The 20,459-nt window shown below is 41.1% G+C and overlaps 1 protein-coding gene across 15 annotated transcripts in view; it reads right to left on the reverse strand.

The window, feature by feature from the left end:
- Positions 1 to 20,459, reverse strand: part of KALRN (kalirin RhoGEF kinase) — a 520,424-nt gene that overhangs the window by 186,811 nt on the left and 313,154 nt on the right. For all 15 annotated transcript variants that reach the window (XM_062607041.1, XM_062607047.1, XM_062607043.1 and 12 more), the window contains 2 exons: positions 18,128 to 18,297; positions 10,699 to 10,873 (listed from right to left, as the gene is read on the reverse strand). In XM_062607041.1, the coding sequence (XP_062463025.1) occupies positions 10,699 to 10,873; positions 18,128 to 18,297 (345 nt within the window). The remainder of the gene's footprint in view (positions 1 to 10,698; positions 10,874 to 18,127; positions 18,298 to 20,459) is intronic.

Consider the following 20,459-nt stretch of genomic DNA (forward strand, 5'->3'; position numbering starts at 1 on the left):
CCTGTGGACCTGAAAGCTTTTACACTGGGCAATGAATATAAATAATTGACTTCTACAGCACAGAAACATTATAGTCAAGGGCTAGGTGAATCACCAGCAGAATCACAAAAGGTACCTGGTTCTAACCAAAGACCGATATAACCTGCCAATAATCCCTGGAAACAGGCAAAATCTTCTGTTGCTTTCTCTACTTCCTTAATTAATTAACTAACGCATAGTCTGATGATTTCAGCAGCCTATTCATGCTACTTTCTGTACTTTACATTTTAGCCCACAAGTAGCCAACATGTATCAAAGTCTTTCTCTGGTTTTGCTTGTTTGATTAAAGCAAGACCTAGCCTCCACCCAAACAGCACAGTCTCACCTGAACCTAGATTCTGCTACCGCAGACAATAAAATGGGAATGTACTAGTGACAATGGATGAGGGTGAGGGGGGATGAGTACTGTGGAGAACATATTTTTCTTAAGTATTTAAAAATTATTAAATAAATGCCTTAATTCTGATTTATAGGTCAATTCCTCATAGCTAGATTCAGGAGAGCTAAAATTAGGTACCTAAATTCCCACTTGTGCATGCTATAAATTAGTGAAAAGTTCTGTTTCTCACTAAAAGTGTTCTTCAGGGCCTGTGTGCAGTGAGATTCTTAACTTCTGAAGCAGCCAAGATTCAAAATTTTCAGTTCAGTTTTGCTTTCCAGAAAACATACATTATATCCAATGCAGGCACAGGAAAGCAACTCAAATGGACTGGCTCTAAGCCCTTCTGCCCTGGCTTGACATTAGAATAGATGGTAATGTGCGGTTTTTCATTAGAAGGGGAAAAACCACACCAGTTTCTAGTATCTTTATTGAGAGAAAAATAGAAAAGCAGATTTACTTGACCAAGAGCCTGGGACCTCAGCTGCAAGGTGAAAGCCAGAGCGTGGATATCCTGAGGGGCTTCTATTTTTCTTCAGCTTGTTCCATTGCCCATTCCACGCAATTACCTTTAAATAACAGCTATGTCTACAGCCTCTTTGGCCCCATTCCTGATTCCAGCAGCCTCTGATTCATTCACACATTATAGCTGGAGTCCCTGGACTGTGGAGACTTACTGACAGATTTAACAGTTATGGAGAAATGGTCAAAGTAGATGCTGGAGAAAGGTTTTACTAGACACATTTACATTTACAGACAGATCCTCAGCTAACAGTAATCAGAACTGAGGTAATCTTGACCTTGTATCAAACTACAAACAACGGAATGATTTTAGATTAAGTGCAGGTTCCTGCAGGCATGACAATAATACTTAAAGTTCAATGCAAAGCACTTTCTGCTCTTGGGAAGGCATGTGATATAACTGAACCAGAAAATTTTAATTCTTATGAGTTATTAAGAATACTGCCTGTTTGATTTCATTGCAGTGATTGTAAGCCTGCTAAACATATTTGAAATTTTGCAAGGGTTCAGAAAGAACTTCTAAATTTCCTGTGAACATTTCCATGCATGTGCATTCAGGAAGATGTCTAAAAGCATTTGTAAGTGACACAAATAGAAAATATTAAAACAATCAAAGAATGTGCTCCATTAGTTTGCTCTGACAGCGATGATGCTACAATTGGAGGTTTCTGATCAAAACAAAAACTCTTCATCCTGTTTGCATCTATGGACATCAACGCCAGGACAGGAAAACACAAGTCTTTTGGAGTGTTGAACTTTCAGGGGAGTCAACGGACATACGAAGGAATCAACAAATGTTCTCAGAGGTGTGCTGAGATCTAGCACTTCTACAAAATGTGTGCGTAAATCTCTCAGCTGTGGTGCTGTTTCTCTCAGTAAATTTTCCACTTGGCTTTGGAAAGGACACTGATCAGCATTGTTTTTATAGTTAAATCTACGTCCATTTCCATTTGAGCACAGAGAAATGGTTGTTCTTGACTGTGCTGCTTTTTGCTCCTTAGGCCTGGGTGTCCAAGACAAGTCTGTAAGCAGAGAGGCATCTACAAACACTAAAGAGAAGCACTGCCTCCCAGGCAACCAGTGCTCCTCATGCTTGTGTTAGCAACCAACTTCCACCAGGATCGCCACACAGGATGAGCTACACCTTAATATTTACCTGTCCTATCAGCCCACTGCAAGGACCTGACGGGTTTATGCTCCATTATCGACACTCACTAGTTGAAAGCAGTAGTTCCAGTTAAAGAGGAAAGGACAGTACAGGCAGATGGGACAGGAGCTGATAAACAACACAGGAAGCAAAGCCAGCCCATGGTGCTCCACATCACATTGCCAGGACTGAGAACAGGGGCTAAGACTGCACCCAAGTGGTTTTGGATGGTTGAACAGGTCCAGTGGAGCTTGTTAGTGCAGTGCCAGCCCTGATGGGGCCACAAGCACAGCCATCAGCAGAAGGAAGAAAGGAAGTTGCCTCTGAGTGAGGGCTGATGAAGATGTAACAATCATTTCATGTGCTGGGTTAGGGGAAGAGGTGTCAGGCACGGCGAGAGGTGGAACATCACCAAATCTCTCAGCCAAAGTGTGTGCAGGAAGGCTGGGTACATTGCTCTGAGTAACAGGCAAACAGATGGCTAGAAGGGACTCCAAAGCACACTAAGGCAAAAAAGCAATAGCAGAGCTGTGATAAACCCCCAGGTTTCCTGAATCCCAGTCTGGTGCCCTATCCCAGCGACAATGCCGCTTTGCACATCTCATTAAGACATTTCCTTTACTGTCTGTACAGCCAATGCCTCAAAATCCCAGCATCTTCTGTACTTCAAACTGGACCATTTGGAAATGGTCCCAGAGTCTGAATTTGAGTCCCTAACTGGTTTGACTTGGGTATAGGGAAAATGATTTATTTTTCTTCAGGAAAAAGCTGTAATTAGGCAGATCTGTTAACTACAGAGGTATATGTTTCCAGTCTAAAAAAGAACTTTGATGGTTTCACAGATTGGTCAGACATTGACATTTATGGTGAAGCTTGGACTACATCAGACAAAAGTGCCCTGTCTCCTAAGCTGTGGTGAGAGTCAGTTTCACTGGTCCCATGTCAGGAATTGCCTCATAAATGAGGATCACTTGGCCATGAACTTGGTTAATTCCCTTTTGACTCAGAAAAATGACTGATTAGAGTTTACCCAGTTCATCTGCTAGATTTTTGGTGGGAAGAACTGACAGCTTTTCTTATGTTTATTTGCTTTGTGATTCTAAAGAGATCTTAGCATCCCTCACATGCCCTGAGAGAAATGCTGCAGTAAAAGCCCTGAGCTTTGTTCTGCTCTGCTGTGGCATGAGAGAGAAATTGTACCAAAGCAGAAGCGTCATGAGAGCAGCAACAGCAGCAGTGCACAGGTCTACATTAGCAAAAACAGCAGACTTATCCCCAGGTGCCCACACTGTTCCAAGGAAAGCTACACACATACCTCATTGTTAGCCACATGCCAAGTGACTCCTTAGAAAGAGCCATGCTCCTTCCTTGCAGGTCATATAAGGCTGGTGGCCCAGAAACAGGTCCCTATTACTAAAGGAGGGCCAAGTGACCCAAAGTGCTAATGAAAGAGAAAGATGAGAAAGCTACTGATTGACAGTGAGCCTAGAAAGCACATTTCCCCACTCTATCTGAAAGAGATGCTCCTACTACCATCGTAACAGAAGAGGACTAATGCTAGTAGTGAACCCAATCTAGTATTAAATGAGATACCTGAGATATCATCACCAGAGCAGTTAAGGCAATGTAAGGGTTAACTTCAGCAAGAACATGTAGGTATAAATACTGAGTTTGTGCTGAGCTCCATGCTACTATCACAAGGCTGTAATAGATATACAGACTATGTCAGCCAGGTCTGTTTTTCCATGCAGACACAGCAACCACAGTCTAGACCACATATTCTTTGGGCAGGAATCCTCCTAAAGCAGCAACTTAATATACCCAAATTCCCACTGCTGCAAAGCTGCTGCACGTGCTGCTTCCTGGATTTATCATGTTGCAACATCAGCAGATAACATGACCAAAGGGAGAGAGACATGATCATCTTCAATCCTTGAGAAAGAGGGGATGTATACAGAAGAGGTACAAAGGTGAAAAGTAATAGCAGTAAGAATAACAACTGTAGCAGTCCAGCCATCTCATGCTTACATTGCAGCCTGCTTGTGATTTAGCCCAAAGTGCCTACCTGAGCCGTAACAGCTATTGTGCAGGCAACGGTACATCTGCAATAATTTCACATCTAAATCCTAAGTACCCTTTTTTGATGCTGCTGAGATTTTCTACAAAATGGTGCTTCTGAGCCTTGAATGCTGCTTGCTTGGCCTTAATTCTGTGTTTGATACCTCAAGTCATCTTGTTGAATGCCAACCAGAAAATTTTGTTTGCCAATTGAAGGAGATGGAGAGGAAAAATGAGGAATCAAGCAAAAGAAAAGAAATGTTATACGGTGAATGAATCACACAGGAGATGATATTTTGAAGTATGGGCTGAGGAAGGGCATATGAGGAGGAGGGAAAGAAAGTTCTATCCTGGGAGAAGAAGCTATCAACACAAAGAGAGTGGGCTCATAGAGAGATCTGAAAAAGAGTAAAGGCTTTTGGGAAGAACAAGCAAATGTAAGAAGCAGGTTGCAAGAGAAATGATGGTGCAAGTAGGAGGAGCAGCAAAGGCGAGAAGAGTGGGTAGAGAATGGGGATGAGGCAGGACAGGAAGAACAGTCAAATAGGCACAAGGGAGATCAGTACAGAGCTCAGAATCAAGAAAAGAGAACATCTGCCTCAGTTCAAGAGAAAAGAAAGTGGCAACCATATAGCTGAGATGAACAGAGAGTGAGAATGGGTAAGAGGTCAGCTATGTCCCAGGAAGGAAATTAAAAAAAAATAATTCTGGCTCCTGGATGCTGAGGGAAGAGTCTGTGAGTGCAGAAAGAAAGGGGTAATGGAGCAAGGGAGACTAGATCTTTAAGTCACACACTAGACACTGGGCATCGGGGATGCCAGGGGCAACAGCACCTGGTTCTGGTTTGGCATTCAGAGCAAGCTGGAAGAACAGAGGACTGGATGTGACAGTATAAGTGGATCTACGAGCAGACTAATACTGAAGGTATATGGTAGAGGAGGTGCAGGTAGGAAAGGGTGAATGAAACTGTCACTTTACAGATCACATAAGCAGAAAGTTTGCTGTTCCTCCTTCTCAGGCCTCAGTTTGGGCTGATGCTGTGCAGTATGACAATACTGTCACCCATCTTTTGACAACAGGCAGAGATGCCACACTGCTTAGTGGGGACCTGGGCCACTGAAGTGTGAAAATGCTGTCACAGTGATGATTCTGCTCCAGTGCTTTTGGCTCCTGAATCTCCAAAATATTAAGAGAAACAATGGAAAATCAGCTCCAAAAGACAGGCTGACCAGGACAGCTTAGTCCTTGCGTTTTCTTAAAATTATGTGTAGCTTGAAAACTAGGTATATAAGAAACAGAAAAGCTCACTAAGCATGAGACATGATAGTATTCCAGTTTATGAACAGAAGAAGCTGTGATTTTTCTTACCGTTCCCTTTCTTTAAAAATGTATCTCAAACTTTCTGTAACTCTTATTTCTAATGAAGAAGCTCATATCTGAGCGTCAGCTGTAAGTTAGTGAGAGGCTATAAAACACCTTGTACCATCACTCTGGCAGCTAATTCACTTGAAAGATTTTGCTAATGTTATAAACCTGGAATGGGAAGCTCAAGTGAGTTGTAAATAACAGTGAAGTAAACTACTTTGAAAGCTGGCTCCTGTTCCTTTCTAAACTTGTGCTCAGGGATGGATGAGAGCAGCCAGAAGAGCCAGCAAGTGAAACCAAGGCTGAAAAATTAAATTAGCACGTGAGATGGAGTCAACAAGACTGAATGGTGGAAAACAGATATCCAGCAGGTGAAGATTTTAGTGATCATGGAGATTTATAAAAGATAACAAACAGCATACAAGATCAAATTTATATTGTACAGTAGGAACACCCCTATACCCTTCCTTGACTATATCTTGGCCTATGAACCACGTTGCCCTAACACATCAGTGCACAGGCTCAATCCAGCATTGCACAGATCCATACTCATGGCAGAAAACAAAACAACACACAGAAGCGAAGGAGCTGGGCAGCTCTGGGAAAGGGAAGTTTCTTTGGAGGTAACCAACAACTGTTGCCAGACAGGTATTGGCCAAGATCATTCCTCTTCTCAGTCACAGGGTTTCAGAGAGTCCTACAGGTGAATTTGGTCATCTCTCTACAAAAGGTATAAAGAAAAAACATGCAGAAAGACTCAAGATGGCCCTAATTTTGTTAGGGGTTGCAAACAAAGTACATTTTACCTCTCGTTTCATACACATTTACTCATCATTTTTACCAACTATTCTAAATCATGGTTAATAAGCCTTTAAATGACTATTTCTGAAGCAAGGGACAACATCTACTTGACTGATTTTACTGAGGATGTAACTAGAATAAGGCTGTGCTTCATATGTTTAATGTGCTCAGTGTGGTGCCAGCACGGCCATTATCGTCTGCCAGCTATCGTCTCTTGAGTCTTATTCCCTGTTTCCTTGTAGTGGATCAGCTACCACATTCACATTGCATGACATCTCCGGAGTTATCTGGTTGGCTGCACAAACTCAGCTGAAGTCTGTATCATATAGAAAGCCCAACCATATAATACTAATGATCCCATCTTGCCTTGAAATCCACAATGACTTGGTAAAAGAATAAAACATATCAGCCATCAAAGCTAGACATGTTTCCTAAATAAAAAATGGTTGTCATTTTACAGTGTTACAACCTAACACAGAATAGCCTCCCACGGGGATAGCTAGGCGCTATCATGTTTCTGTTATGTCTGTTTCCAGGTGTTGTCGTAGTTTGGATTTCATAATTTACCCGAAAAACCCAAAGTGTAAATATCAGTCAATATAAAGAGATTAAGGCAAGAAAGAACAGGCAGCACATGCTACATACCTGTGGATTTGTATCTGAATTCATATCTGCCAAACCTGCCTTTACTCAAGCACAACACAAAAGCTGCCTGTGCAATTTAGAAGTCCTTAGAAGACCTAAATGAATGCAGCTGGTCTGTCCTGTGAAAGAAATAGGCAGGTGGCTTCTCTTTATGTAAAATACTTTTCCTGAAGACAAAATGCAACAATAGTTGGCTGATTTCACTGAAGTACGACAAAAGGTCCAATGATGCCTAAATAGATGGAAGTGCTGCTCGTGCAGAAATCATTAATTCAGAAGTTTGTCTGGACTCCAGAGCTCTGTCGAGAAGATTATATAAAAGCTCAAAAACCAGGAGGACTACCAAGCAGACGAGTACAGTGCAAATTTAGGAAGGAGTGCCAAAGGAAAGGGTTATGTGATCTATAGCATGGATTTCAACATCTGGGGAGAACAGTAAAAGCTGGAAAGTTTCCAAGAAACAAATGGCAGTTAGACACTTTCTAAATAAACTAGAGGCCAATCACCCCATTGCCATTTGTGAGTTTGAAAAATTCCTCATACTTTTTGTTTGCATTATTAATTAGAAATGGGAGCGAGAGAAGGTAGTAGGGAAAATTAACAGAACCAAATATGTTTAGTATCAAAACTGGGTGGAGAGGGACAACACAAGATGTAACTATTCCCTAGACCGAGCTCTAATGCACAGCCTTCCCTAAAGCTATTGGAAGCAGGTGGGCTCCCACAGCTGCATCCTCCTTGCTTTCACTAGAGAGATGCAAGTTTTTCTTCTCACCAGAGTTCCCAGGGAATGGTTCTCATCATATGGGATCCCCTGGAGCACAAGAACCTGTGAACCAAGGGTGAGAATACAGACCTGAGGGGAAAAAACACAAAACTCAATGCTTGACAAGACAGAAGCAGCAAAGAGGACAAAGGTGTTCAAATCTGGGAGGTGGAGGGCCCACTTTTTACAGATGGTTTGTGTGAGTGTGGGAAGGAGAGAGATTAACATGGCTACAGCAGGTAGAGTGGTTTCATTAGGGATGTGTTCAATATGGCACTGCACTTTGGACAGATGGAAGGGGGCTTATCTAGCATAGAAAAGGAGAAATTCATTTGACAATCACACCGAAACACATTATTTCACTATTCTTAATCTATGCAGGATCTAGGATATTATGGCAAATTAAAACCTAAAACATTTCCAGTCATAGCTGAAGCTACTTGCCTTTGGTAGAAAAAAAAAAAACCAACCCAAAATCAACTTAATTTTGTGGTTTACATCTCATTGTCTTTTTCCCTTAAAAGGTTGGAATAGTCAACCTTCAGAAACACCAAATGCTTCATAGTGATAAAAAAAATCTTGCTTTTCAACATGGCATGAGGTAATTCTGCTAATTCTGATAATAGTTTCCTACTGACTTGGAATATTTATTATACAGCTGAAGCAACTGACTGCAATCTACTTTCTTAAGATCATTATTGTGTCAATTTGAGCTAATTCAGCTGTTGTTTGAAATGCATAGTATACATGTGTCATTTAATATTTATTTCAACCTGCTTTTCTTTTTATTAACCATAAAACTGTTTTTTCTTGTTTAAGCACTAAACAGACAATTTAAGACAATGACCTGGATATATTTTTCATTGTGTTTAGTTATAAATTAAATATCATAATTACTTTAAATAAAAATGTTTTTCAACAAGAAGCTTTCTAAATAAAATCATCTGCCCACAGACTCCCTGTGAAACATGTTCTCAGATTTCCTTTTAATATTAATCTTGCAAAGGGAATTCAGAAGTTCTTATGATAAAAAATAGCAAATCTACAGTGACAACTAAGTAGTGATTTTCTTTAAAATCCCTTCTAGCTAATCTGATTTTAGAAAACTCTGAAGCACATTTCCAATTTTAAATATCTTAATGTATCACAGCCACTCCAAATGCATCTGTGAATACACAGGAGGATTCATGCTGAAACAAAACGGAGGGAACCACATAGTATTCCCATCTCTGGCACCACATACGGAGGGGACTGCGTAAGTCACATTATGTTGTGATGCCTTGGTTGCCACATCAGTAAAGCAATCCATGGTGGTAACAGCCTTTGAGATCTTTGATTGAAAGACGATGTAGAAAGAAAAAGAATTTGAAAACAGTATTGGTTGGTTTGTTTGTTTTGTTTTTTCCTTCAGATCTGTACTTAAATCGTCATAATTCTAGGTTCAGACTTAGGAACAGGATGCGATCTTGATGAATGACTCACATGGGTTCACCATATTCTGCCCACAGACATGCCTGGGTGCTCCAGAAGCAAAGACTGGGGGGTGGGTGTTGGGTGTTGTGGTTTTTTCCTTCTTTTTTGAAAACACAGGTGCCATTTATAGGTATGTAAAAGTATATGCATCGAAGTATCTTCTTTTTAAATACAGGAGATACCACAGCTACTGCAGGCTTCTGAATTTTGAAGGTAGCATTCTTAGGGCAAAGTATGTTATCTGACATGAAATATATACATACATTTATACCTACACTCACAAAAAATACTGTCTTCCAATATCAAGGAGGCTGTATATAACTGGAAAATGAAACTACTCTAATTTACATAAATATCAAGCACTGTAGGACAGACTATAGTACAATACCCAGCTATGCAGTCACAACAGGAAAGATCAGATACTCCTCACTGATTTCTATTTCTGTATCCAGTTATAGATCAAGACACCTAAAAACCTCTGTTTCCAGCCTTTTATTCCACTACAATTCATCATGCCATGTCTTAAAATAAACACAAAATATAACACAGCATTCTAATGCTCCCATTAATTACCACTACTCACCTTGAGATTACCTACAATACAAACAATATTGTATTGATTTACAAACAATACCTTCAGGAATATATCATCATAAAACACTTGAGGGTGCTCCATGAACTGAAAAAGCACCAATGGGATGCAGTAGGAGGAACACACCCCAGAAGGCACATAAGAAGGGACACATGGCTTTCATGGATATTGTGCACAAGTTACACGCTGTTCTTTTTGCATCAAGTGCTATCAGAATTACAGCAAGTATTTAATGAGACTGGCTGGAGTCTCTTTAAAATTTCTTTGTAGAATAATACCTCAATTAATAATGTTTTGATGATTTTTCCATCCAGTGCTTTTGATTTCAAAACAGAAGTACAAAACAGAACTGACTTTGCATGAGGACATAAAAATATACTTTAACTTTCCCTTGTTTATTTTTTCCTTTCCCTTCTAAATAAATCCACTCTGATGCTTAAAAAGCCCATATTTTAAATATACTTTACTTTCATGCATAACAAATTTTTTTCACTCAATAGTTTAAAACCAAGCATGTATTTGTTTTCATGCTTCTATGTTTGTTTCTGAAGAGACAAATCTCACTAATAAATGACACAGAACTTTCAAATCCCTGAGTGACTACTATCAATAAAGAGTTATAACAGGAGCATCTTATAAAGCTTCTCTGCAAAATAGGCAGATTCTCAGTACAGCCAGCTAAGCAGACACAGGTCTATTTCAGTGCATTCTAGCAGTATTTTTAGCATATTTTTAGCTTCTAAAGCATATTTTTATCTTTAACATGGCAAATTTAAAACTGGTTGTAACTCTCTTCCTCACTGGACAGCTGAGCACAACCTAACAGCTCCAGATGTGTCCTAATGGAGTATGTTTACACATACTCCTTCTCCAAAGGTCTAACTTTCTCAGATCATGCATCCAGCTCTTACCTCAATGGTATACTGTTCAAAAATCCGGAGCTGAAGGAAAATGTCTAGCTTAATCTTCCTCTCGTGGAAGAGCTCTTCCATCTGTACCTGGGCCTCGTCGAGCTGCTGAAGGACAGATTCAATGTGGCTGATGGAGCTATTATGTGGAGTCTTATTGTTGGAAACAGCAGAGTCCCTGTAGCAAGGCAGAGAGCATGGTTAAAGCTGAGCTTTAGGGCAGGCAAAAGAGCAAGAACTACACGTTTGTGATTCTGCATGCTGCTGAGAAGCAAACCCAAGCACAAAGGGTTGACGGAAGGTGTGTGCAACACTCTTCTACTCGCTGAAATCTTGCAGCTCCTGAGCTCTCCACAAAGTTTGAACAAGGAGATCATCCTTTCTTGTGCTGTGACTCTAAGACTTTACACACTTGGAAGGGGCAGAGGAGGAGAACGACACATCAATCTCAATGGCTCTTTTGAGGAGACTGGCTGGCAATCTCCTTTAATCCTACAGAGTGACCTGCTACAGCCTACACTCAACAAGCTCAGAGATGCTATTTAGCCATGTGAACCTTTACAAGTTAATTTTGTGCATTTGCTTTATTACTGACAGGCTAATGGAAGTCAGAATTACTATCATTTTAGACCAAGGGGTAGGGATGCATTGATTTCCTCTTGATTACTTAGTACAGCAATAGATGCAACATATAGCACAAAAAATTCCACTGAAGAAAAACACCTTTCAATCACTGTAAGACAGTCTGACTTGTCTTTTCACTAGGGTAAGTGAAATGAGACATGACTGTGACAGGTCAAATACTGATCCATATACACCTTCCATATAGGGGCAGCAGAAAGCAGTTTCTGAAACTGTTATGTAATCTTGGCATTGGTACTTCAGCTAAAACAAGATTTAGATGCAATGGTTTTCCTGTCTGTCCTTCTCAAAGGTGTGTGACAGCAGCTGCATTATTTGACATACTTAAACCACACCAACTGAAAACCCTGTGAAATATACTTTGGAAAGAGCTGTGCACTGATAGGATAAGAGGATGAAGTGAGTAAACCAGCAGGTCTTAACATCATCATGCCAGCCTCCAGTTCTGTGTTGGAGAAGGTAGGGGGTTGAAATACAAATCCAAAAGTACATACTGGACTACTGGCACATCAACAAACTCCCACGTGTTCTGTGAACAACTGACAATATTGAAAGACAAGTGAAATGTCAGGTAATGCTACCAGGTCACTGCGCTGTCCCACAGGGCACAAATGTGGCTGGGAGCCATTCTTCTGGCCAGCTAACCTGGGCTGCTGCATGCAGGTGCTCACAGAGTCACCCCACTGTAGAAAAATGCTACGATGTTCCAAATTTTTATGTTTTTATTTCCCTTTCCTGGGTTGAATTTTCTCTCCATAAACATCTGGCAAAGCATTCTTATTTTCTACAGAACTTGACTGAAATGCTCGTGCTTTGCTCTTTGCAAATTATCGTCACGTATGGTCATATCAAAACAACGTACTGTCAACTTAAATGTTAATTGAACACTGTCAGTGAGCATAATTGAGAAAAAAGTATAACCTTCTGCAAATGCCTTAAACTGAAACTAGGCACTGACATACAGAGTCATTTTGGATAGTTTAAAACACACCTTTTTGCTTCTAAGGCAACAAAACACATCTATTATTCCATTTTCATTATGTGTCTTGAAGGAACAGAACAAGCATTTGCCTGAACAGCTGAAGCCTAAGAATAAAATTAAAAGTACAGAATACTATTAACCACATAGTAGTTTGCTCTTTGGACCCCTCTTTTTCCTCAAATGCTTTATGTTTGATACACTGAATTTCAGATGGTCCAACATTATTCTGAAAGCAAGTACTAGCAACTTCCCTTGCTTATTACGGAATATTACATCAATATTACTCTCTCAGGTGGTGTTGTTTCTGCCCCACTCTGTCAGTATTGTGTTTTCACCTTCTTGGTGACCACAAGTTCTGTCTCTGCCTCGACACTGGATCTGTACAGAGGAAGGATGAATGTAGATAATAAGGTGAGATAATGAGACTGCAGTTTAATCTGAGGCCACATTAAATCAAGTTCTGTTTCCTTCAGTCAGCACCTGTCTTCTTAAAAGGACATTTGCTGGCAAATGACATTGCTAAGCCACTGTCCATCATATCTGAAAAATCTTGGCAGTCAGATGAAGTTCCCAATGCCTGGAAAAAGGGAAATATAACCCCCATTTTCAAGAAGGGGAAAATGGATGACCCGGGGAACTACAGACCAGTCAGTCTCACCTCTGTGCCTGGCAAAATCTTGGAGCAGATTCTCCTGGAAGGCATGCTAAGGCACATGAAAAACAACAAGGTGCTTGGTGACAGCCAGCATGGCTTCACTAAGGGGAAATCCTGCCTGACCAATTTGGTGGCCTTCTATGATGGGGCAATGGAACTGATGGACAGGGGTAGAGCAGTTGATGTCATCTACCTGGACTTGTGCAAAGCATTCCACACTGTCCCACATGACATCCTTGTCTCTAAATTGGAGAGACATCAATCTGATGGATGGACCACTCGGTAGATGAAGAACTGGCTGGATGGCCGCACACAAAGAGTTGTGGTCAATGGCTCAATGTCTGGCTGGAGACCAGTAATGAGTGGTGTCCCTCAGGGATCGGTGTTGGGACTGGTCTTGTTTAACATCTGTCAGTGACGTGGACAGTGGGATTGAGTGTGCCCTCAGCAAGTCTGCCGATGACACCAAGCTGTGTGGTTCGGTTGATAGGCTGGAGGGAAGGAATGCCATCCAGAGGGACCTTGACACACTTGTGAGGTGGGCTGATGCCAACCTTATGAAGTTTAACCATGCCAAGTGCAAGGTCCTCCACCTGGGTCGGAGCAATCCCAGGCACAGCTACAGGTTGGGCAGGGAAGAGACTCAGAGCAGCCCTGCGAAAAAGGACTTGGGGGTGTTGGTTGATGAGAAAATGAACATGAGCCAGCTTCAGTGTGCGCTTGCAGCCCATAAAGCCAACCGTATCCTGGGCTGCATCAAAAGGAGCGTGACCAGCAGGTCCAAGGAGGTGATCCTGCCCCTCTACTCTGCTCTCGTGAGACCTCACTTGGAGGACTGTGTGCAGTTCTGGTGTTCTCAACATAAAAAGGACATGGAACTGTTGGAATAAGTCCAGAGGAGGGCCACGAGGATGATCAGGGGACTGGAGCACCTCCTGTATGAAGACAGGCTGAGAAAGTTGGGGCTGTTCAGCCTGGAGAAGAGAAGGGCTGCATGGAGACCTCATAGCAGCCTTCTGGTATCTGAAGGGGGGGATATAGGGATGCTAGGGAGGGACTCTTCATTAGGGACTGTAGTGACAGGACAAGGGGTAACGGGTTCAAACTTAAACAGGGGAAGTTTAGATTGGATATAAGGAAGAAGTTCTTTACTGTGAGGGTGTTGAGGCACTGGAATGGGTTGCCCAGGGAGGTTGTGAATGCTCCATCCCTGGCAGTGTTCAAGGCTGGGTTGGACAGCCTTGGGTGACATGGTTTAGTGGGAGGTGTCCCTGCCCCTAGCAGGGGCATTGGAACTAGATGATCTTAAGGTCCTCTCCAACCATAACTATTCTATGATTCTATGACATGAAATATGTCCTCATTCAAATGCAGGATTATTACTATTCATATATTATCTAAATGATGCAATGAATTATTCAAGATTGGTGTTGAATAATCTCTCATGAGATCTAGAGACACACTTGTGTTTAGAAATACTTTTTCATTAAACATTTCACTCTTCAAATCAAGCCACACGTGTATTTCAGTGGCTGATGCAATACAAGAATTCAAGTGTAATAATCTGGTATTTTTTCCACAGTCTCCTCACATAAGGCTTTGACAATCCCTACATAGTCTGGCTTGAGAAAGATCCTCTTCCAGAACAAGACACTTCTGAGTTTGTTTTTTTTTTCCACAAGATTTCTTGCTCTGTCTGGTGATGAGAAATTCTGGGAAAGAATTCATAAAAGATCCTTATTAGCCTTTTATGCCTCTGGTTATGGATTAGAGTTATAAAATGCAGAGAAATTATTGGCAAAACAAATACAAAATAAACTTTGGGAAACATAAAATTGGTCTTAGTGCACCTCTGTTGAGTTTGGTCCGAAGTAACACAGTGCTCCTGAAACCACTTTCAATGAACTAATTGGGAGAAAGCTTGGTGAAACATACTCATTACCAACAGCTCATATACTGAGCTACTGTAAAGAAGGCAAGATACATAACTCTTCACTGTACTTTTTTTTGCCCATAACATCCCTGTTCTTTCACACCTCACTAGAGCAAGTCATTGTTTTGCCTTTTACAGATGTGCAGAAAGATTTCCCCAGTAGCACTCCCAGAAATGAAGTTCAAAAAATTTGCTTCAAGTTGACTGCAGAGAACTATGATCACCTCAGTAAAACACTGGTAAGGAAGAGTGAAGAAAGTGTTTCCAATGCTAACTGTGACATGTAAAGTGTGGTTAGCCAGGCCTGTTTTATTCCTGGCAGGTATGGTCTCCTGATGAAGAGTCACTGAAGGCCTTGAAGACCTTCTATGAAAAGCAGTCCCAGGTATTACATTTAACTACTTCAGGGAGCTGAGCTTCTCCTAAGTGATCTGGAGGAGACACAAAGTGCTATTACACAGATGATCTTCCCTAAACCAATATCTCTTCTCTCAAAGATAAAGAAACACAAAATATTTCAAAGCCCCATTCGTTTCATTTGTTTTAATGTGTGCTATGATACACTTGATAAGAGCAGTTGTATTTCATTTTCTTCATTGTTGCAGTGTTTGCAGTCTTCAGCTGTTCTTCATGGCAGGTACAAAGTGATCTACACCGTGAAATGCAATGTTGTGTTAAGGAAAGATTGCAGCAGTTCTTATTTTTCCTCCTTTACTTTATCTGTGTGTTCTTTACTTTTGCCAGCAGCCACAAAACCTGTTGGAGTGGGCACACACAAAGGTGTTTTATGGTTTGCTTACACAGTTTTGCTTCATTTTTTGAGAGTCCAGAATCACATTACAGGCTTTGCACTTAAGAGTGGTCAAAACCAACACTTGAATAAGAGATTGTCTTGACAGTTCAGCTCTACAAATCTTTGCGTGTGTTCAGGGCTTCTGTCCTTCAGATGACTCTTCTCTCTGTGTTTGATTTTAGCTTTATCAGAAGCAGGGGATCACTTTGCACAAATATGTTTACCCTGATTCATCTTGCTCACTTTCCAGAATGCAAGCCAGACCCCAAACGCAACATTTCTTTGTTAAACAGCTTCCACAAAATCTGTCTTGACATTTCAGTAAAGTTCCGAAACTGTTCTAAAAAAACTCCAAAAAAGGTCTCAAACCTGAGACCACCCTTTCTTTTCAAAGACTGAAACTAAGAATTGACTAAGTGTACATTAAAAAAAGGTGAAGTCCCCCAAGCTCTTTCCCAGTTCACCTCTTCTTCTTCATGATCTTGCAGGCACTACACCAGCCTTTCTCCAAGAACTGCTATTCATACTGATGCTCCTAATATTGCCCTGGCCACTCTCTAACTCTGTGTGATGCTTTCCAAGTGACTCGGGTGCAGGCAAAAAACCTTTAGGCCAATCCCACAGCCAGCATCAGGATTCCTTCAATACAGACACTCTGCAGCTCCACAAACCACCCCACGCTCCACCTAAGGGGCTTATACAGAATCCCTTTTAGGCTCTTCTCCATGGGCGTTCACACTGAAATGTTGTTATGCCAATAGGAAGGATGAACAACAAAGAAATTGTTAGTCCAGAATTTCACTGCCATTTTTGTTATCTCATAGAAATGCCCTAAACTTCGCAAAAAGTTTTTCTGCATAAAGGGAAAAGACCATGCAGACCTCTGACTGATCTGTCATACATACTTTTCTTATCTAAACCCCAGTCCTTCTGCCAGCTCACTTCCCAAACACAGAAGGTTTCCTTCCTACTTATCTCATCAGCAAAGACGAATGAATGGATGGATGAAGCATAGCTCCTAATCCTGCCTTTCCAACTCTGACCTCAGCAAGCAATACCACAGCTCAAGTCTGTTGCTCTCCCCCTCTGTGATACAGGCAAGCCACATACAGCAAAACTAGGAATTTACACAGGCTCCCTTCAGCGGCTGCTTAGGGCCTAGGGCTCAGTGACAATCAGAACCTAGGGAAGCCCTTTCTAATCCCCCCCTTTTTTTTTCTCTCCCTGCCCCCAAGTAAGTGAGAAGACTCTGCATCCAGGGTGACAGGAAAAAGTATAGAGAAAAACTCAGCACATGGCTGTAGTAGGAGCCTCAGGGACTCCAGGAGGGCCTTTAAGGGCAGAGCTCCACCATGGCCCTTCATAGAATCATAGACTAGTTAGGGTTGGAAGGGACCTTAAAGATAATCTAGTTCCAGCTGTGCTCTATAGCACCTTAGGCTTTCCCTACCATAGCTCATGGTTTTCTGCATGTGACAACTGAAGGCATCAGATTAGGAAATCTTAGGGTGAGGAAGACAACAGAACTGTCTGGTACAATCTCTATTAAAGCACATAACACCTGGCAGATTTACATGTTACATATGTATGCAGAACATATACACTATGTACGCGTAGGTAAGGGGAATCTGTAATGACACAAACATCTAAAGATGTATTGGACTTGGTTTTGAGCTCAGTAACATCACTAAAAGGCAGGAAAACTCCACTGCTGTCAAAGCTAAAGCCACAGAAAACCACAGAAAAATAAGAACAAACAAGAGAGATCTCACAACTACAAGTTTTGTGTAAGCTTACTCTGCAAACATTAGCTTACTATGCTTACAGATTGAGAAAGAAAAAAAAAAACACCCCCCAACTTTGCACAGCCAGTCTCTTCAAGTATTTTAAATTGGGTAGAATGAGCTTTTTAATTTGTAATGTGAGTAGAACTGGCAATATAGGACCCTCTTTGATACTATGAATAAACCCCACATGGACAAAGATAAATAGAAGCGTGCTGCATGCAAAATGAAAGAGTGAAGATTGTTAAACACATGTATATTTTATTAAGAGGAATACATTTCTCCTACATCAGGAGTAACCATATAAATCACAAGGCCTCAGCTACAACCATTTAACAGTCTTCTGTAAACACCAACAAAAAAATTCACCTGAAATACATTTGTTTCAATTCACTTCACTGTGCTTATAAATAATCTCTCTGTCAAACAGGAACTAGTGCTGATCCACAGACTAGTCTAATCACTCCACACAAATCACTCCCTGCAATTTCAATAAAATACTCAAAGAATTTGAAGAATCATAAATAAGCAAAGGACTGATAACTCTCCCAATTAATCCTAACTCACAGTTGCCTATTTATTCATGCCTAAACCACAGTACACATCACATTTCTTAACACCTGTCCTCCAGGTGGATGCTTACCTGAGCTGTTGGATTAGATCTTCCCCTTCTTTAATAACATTGAGTGTAGCATCCAAGGTAGCTGTTTGTTGCTGCTGAAACTGCTTGATAAGCTCCTGAACCGCATCCACAGAGTCAGCACAGACATCCTCTAAGAGCTCCTTTTGCAGATCTTCCATCCATGTCCACAGCTGGGAAGGAGGGGAGGGAAATATAAATCAGAGAGGATTGAGATTTAACCCTTTTGCTCTCTAATTCCTCATCAGTAAGCATTAACTGGGGCTGCATGTTTCACACGAAAACTGACTTAAAATTTCTAAAACCAAAAAAGATACATTGGTTATTAATTCTGGTTGATGCAATTCCATCTTAAGCAGCAAAGTAAAATAAATTTGGTATCAATTTTTTCCCCCAAATTAATCTGCATTTCAGTTTATTATGTAACAATAACAAATTATATTATTCTGATTAACTCTTTACACAAGTAACAAATTACAATGCCCTACAGCTGTGATAAGCTAACCCTTTCCGGAGCTGCGTGCTATCAGCTGCTATTAATTTCACATGCAGCTGAAGCCTGTTGCAGAATAGACCTAAAAATCTTTGGTATGTATGTATGGCATTGGCTGAACTCTAGCTGTGTCTGCTCAGCTATGCTTTCCCAGGCAGAAGGTTTTGTGGAGGGTTTAGGGTTTGTTTTTGAAGGGTTTTCATTTTGGTTTGAAGACGTTTTGTTTTGGGTGTTTTTTTTTTTTTTTTGGTTTGAGCTTTTTGTGCGTTTCTGCCACTTAATCCCCTCCTCAAGTACACCTCAGACCCTGCTTTTCAACTTTGGGAAAATCCAAACACAGGAGACAGCAATATCACCAATCAATCCCATAAATTTTAAATAGTCTTGACTACCAATTTCCAGACAACAACAAATCATTTGAGTAGGTGCTTAGACGAGAATCTCCAGCCAGCTGTTCATCAGAGACCTGGACAGTGGCAGGCAAGCCCCAGCAGCCTCCCGTTGGCAGTAAAGGCTTAGAGCAAACAGCGGTTTCCCCTTTAAGGTTGCTCTGAAAAGTGAGTGTGTAATTGCACCGAGCTGGCAGTGTGCCAGCAAATCCTAACAGCTCCACCAGAGAGACTATTTTCTGTGCCATGCCTGCCCCATTAACCCACATTCTGCTGGTAAACTCTGCGAGGTTGCAGAGAAGTACAGGAGTGGGAAACAACCCGTTGCACTGGGAAACGTTAAAAGGATGCAGTGCTGCTGGCAGCAGGGCTGCACTTCTGCCTGCTGTCTCAGGGAGCTGCAGAGCAGCTTGTCTGAAAGGGACCTAGAGGTACACATGAAGGAGATGACAGATGCTGTGTGGGGGTGGCAAAAGAGCTGTTAAAAACACTCCTGTTCAAAATGAGGTGCACTGGGTCCCCATCTTAAAACATTTGTTTTGAGGCTGCAAATTCTGCATGTCCACGTAAAATGAGAGGAGGAGAGTGACATTTTAGAGCACCAGCTGACAAACCTTCTCAAAGATTCCAAACCTAAGGTGGGTCACTGAATGCTACACTACACACATGCTGCTGACTTCAAGGGTATCACCCTGATCTAAACTGAAATAAACAAACATCAGAACTTATTCCCAGCACTGCTCATGGTATCAGACCAGGGAGAACGCAGCTCCCTGTGCTCTGCTTCCACCTCTGCCACCGACTTCTTGTTTAACAGACTTACACAAACAAGTTTTAAAACATATGCTTAATTTGAAGGTTTTTCAATTAGAGTCAGCTTTGAATATTTTGGGTAAACACCTCTGTTTATTCATAAATAGCATCATCATAAGGGTCTATCCTACTACTGGCCTCAAGTGGAATGTCTTTGCTCAGGTTATTTATATATTTCCATATTCTCAGGAGAAAGGCATGACTAAAACTGCAACTATTAATAAAAGAAACAAATATAATTAAGTAGTCAGGCTTGAGACATAGATGAAAGAATAACAACATATTTAAAGAATTAAATAGAGAGCTTTTTCATATGTGGCCTGAGGTCTACATGCTAAACTTTGGGAAGGCACCATAAAGGAAAATGAATTAATGCCTTTATGTATGAATTACACTCGGAATCTTTCTGGTTTTGATCTGGTCCCTGCACGCACTCAAACAGCAGGGACAGCTGGATTATAACAGGCAGGACTGATTTGGCCAGAATTACTTTCTCTGCTTATCAGATCTTCAAGTAATAGAGCACATTGTAAACACAGAAGAGAAAAATGGCCATGTGCATAAATCAGCCTTCTGTTTTGAGCTAGGAAAGCCAGTAGTATTTTAATTTCTCAATGTCCTTTGTCATACTTCATTTTTC

Source organism: Pezoporus occidentalis, unplaced genomic scaffold (assembly GCF_034315485.1).
Source record: "Pezoporus occidentalis ecotype Australia unplaced genomic scaffold, CSIRO_AGI_Poc_V1 ctg12, whole genome shotgun sequence".
Lineage (NCBI taxonomy): Eukaryota > Metazoa > Chordata > Aves > Psittaciformes > Psittacidae > Pezoporus > Pezoporus occidentalis.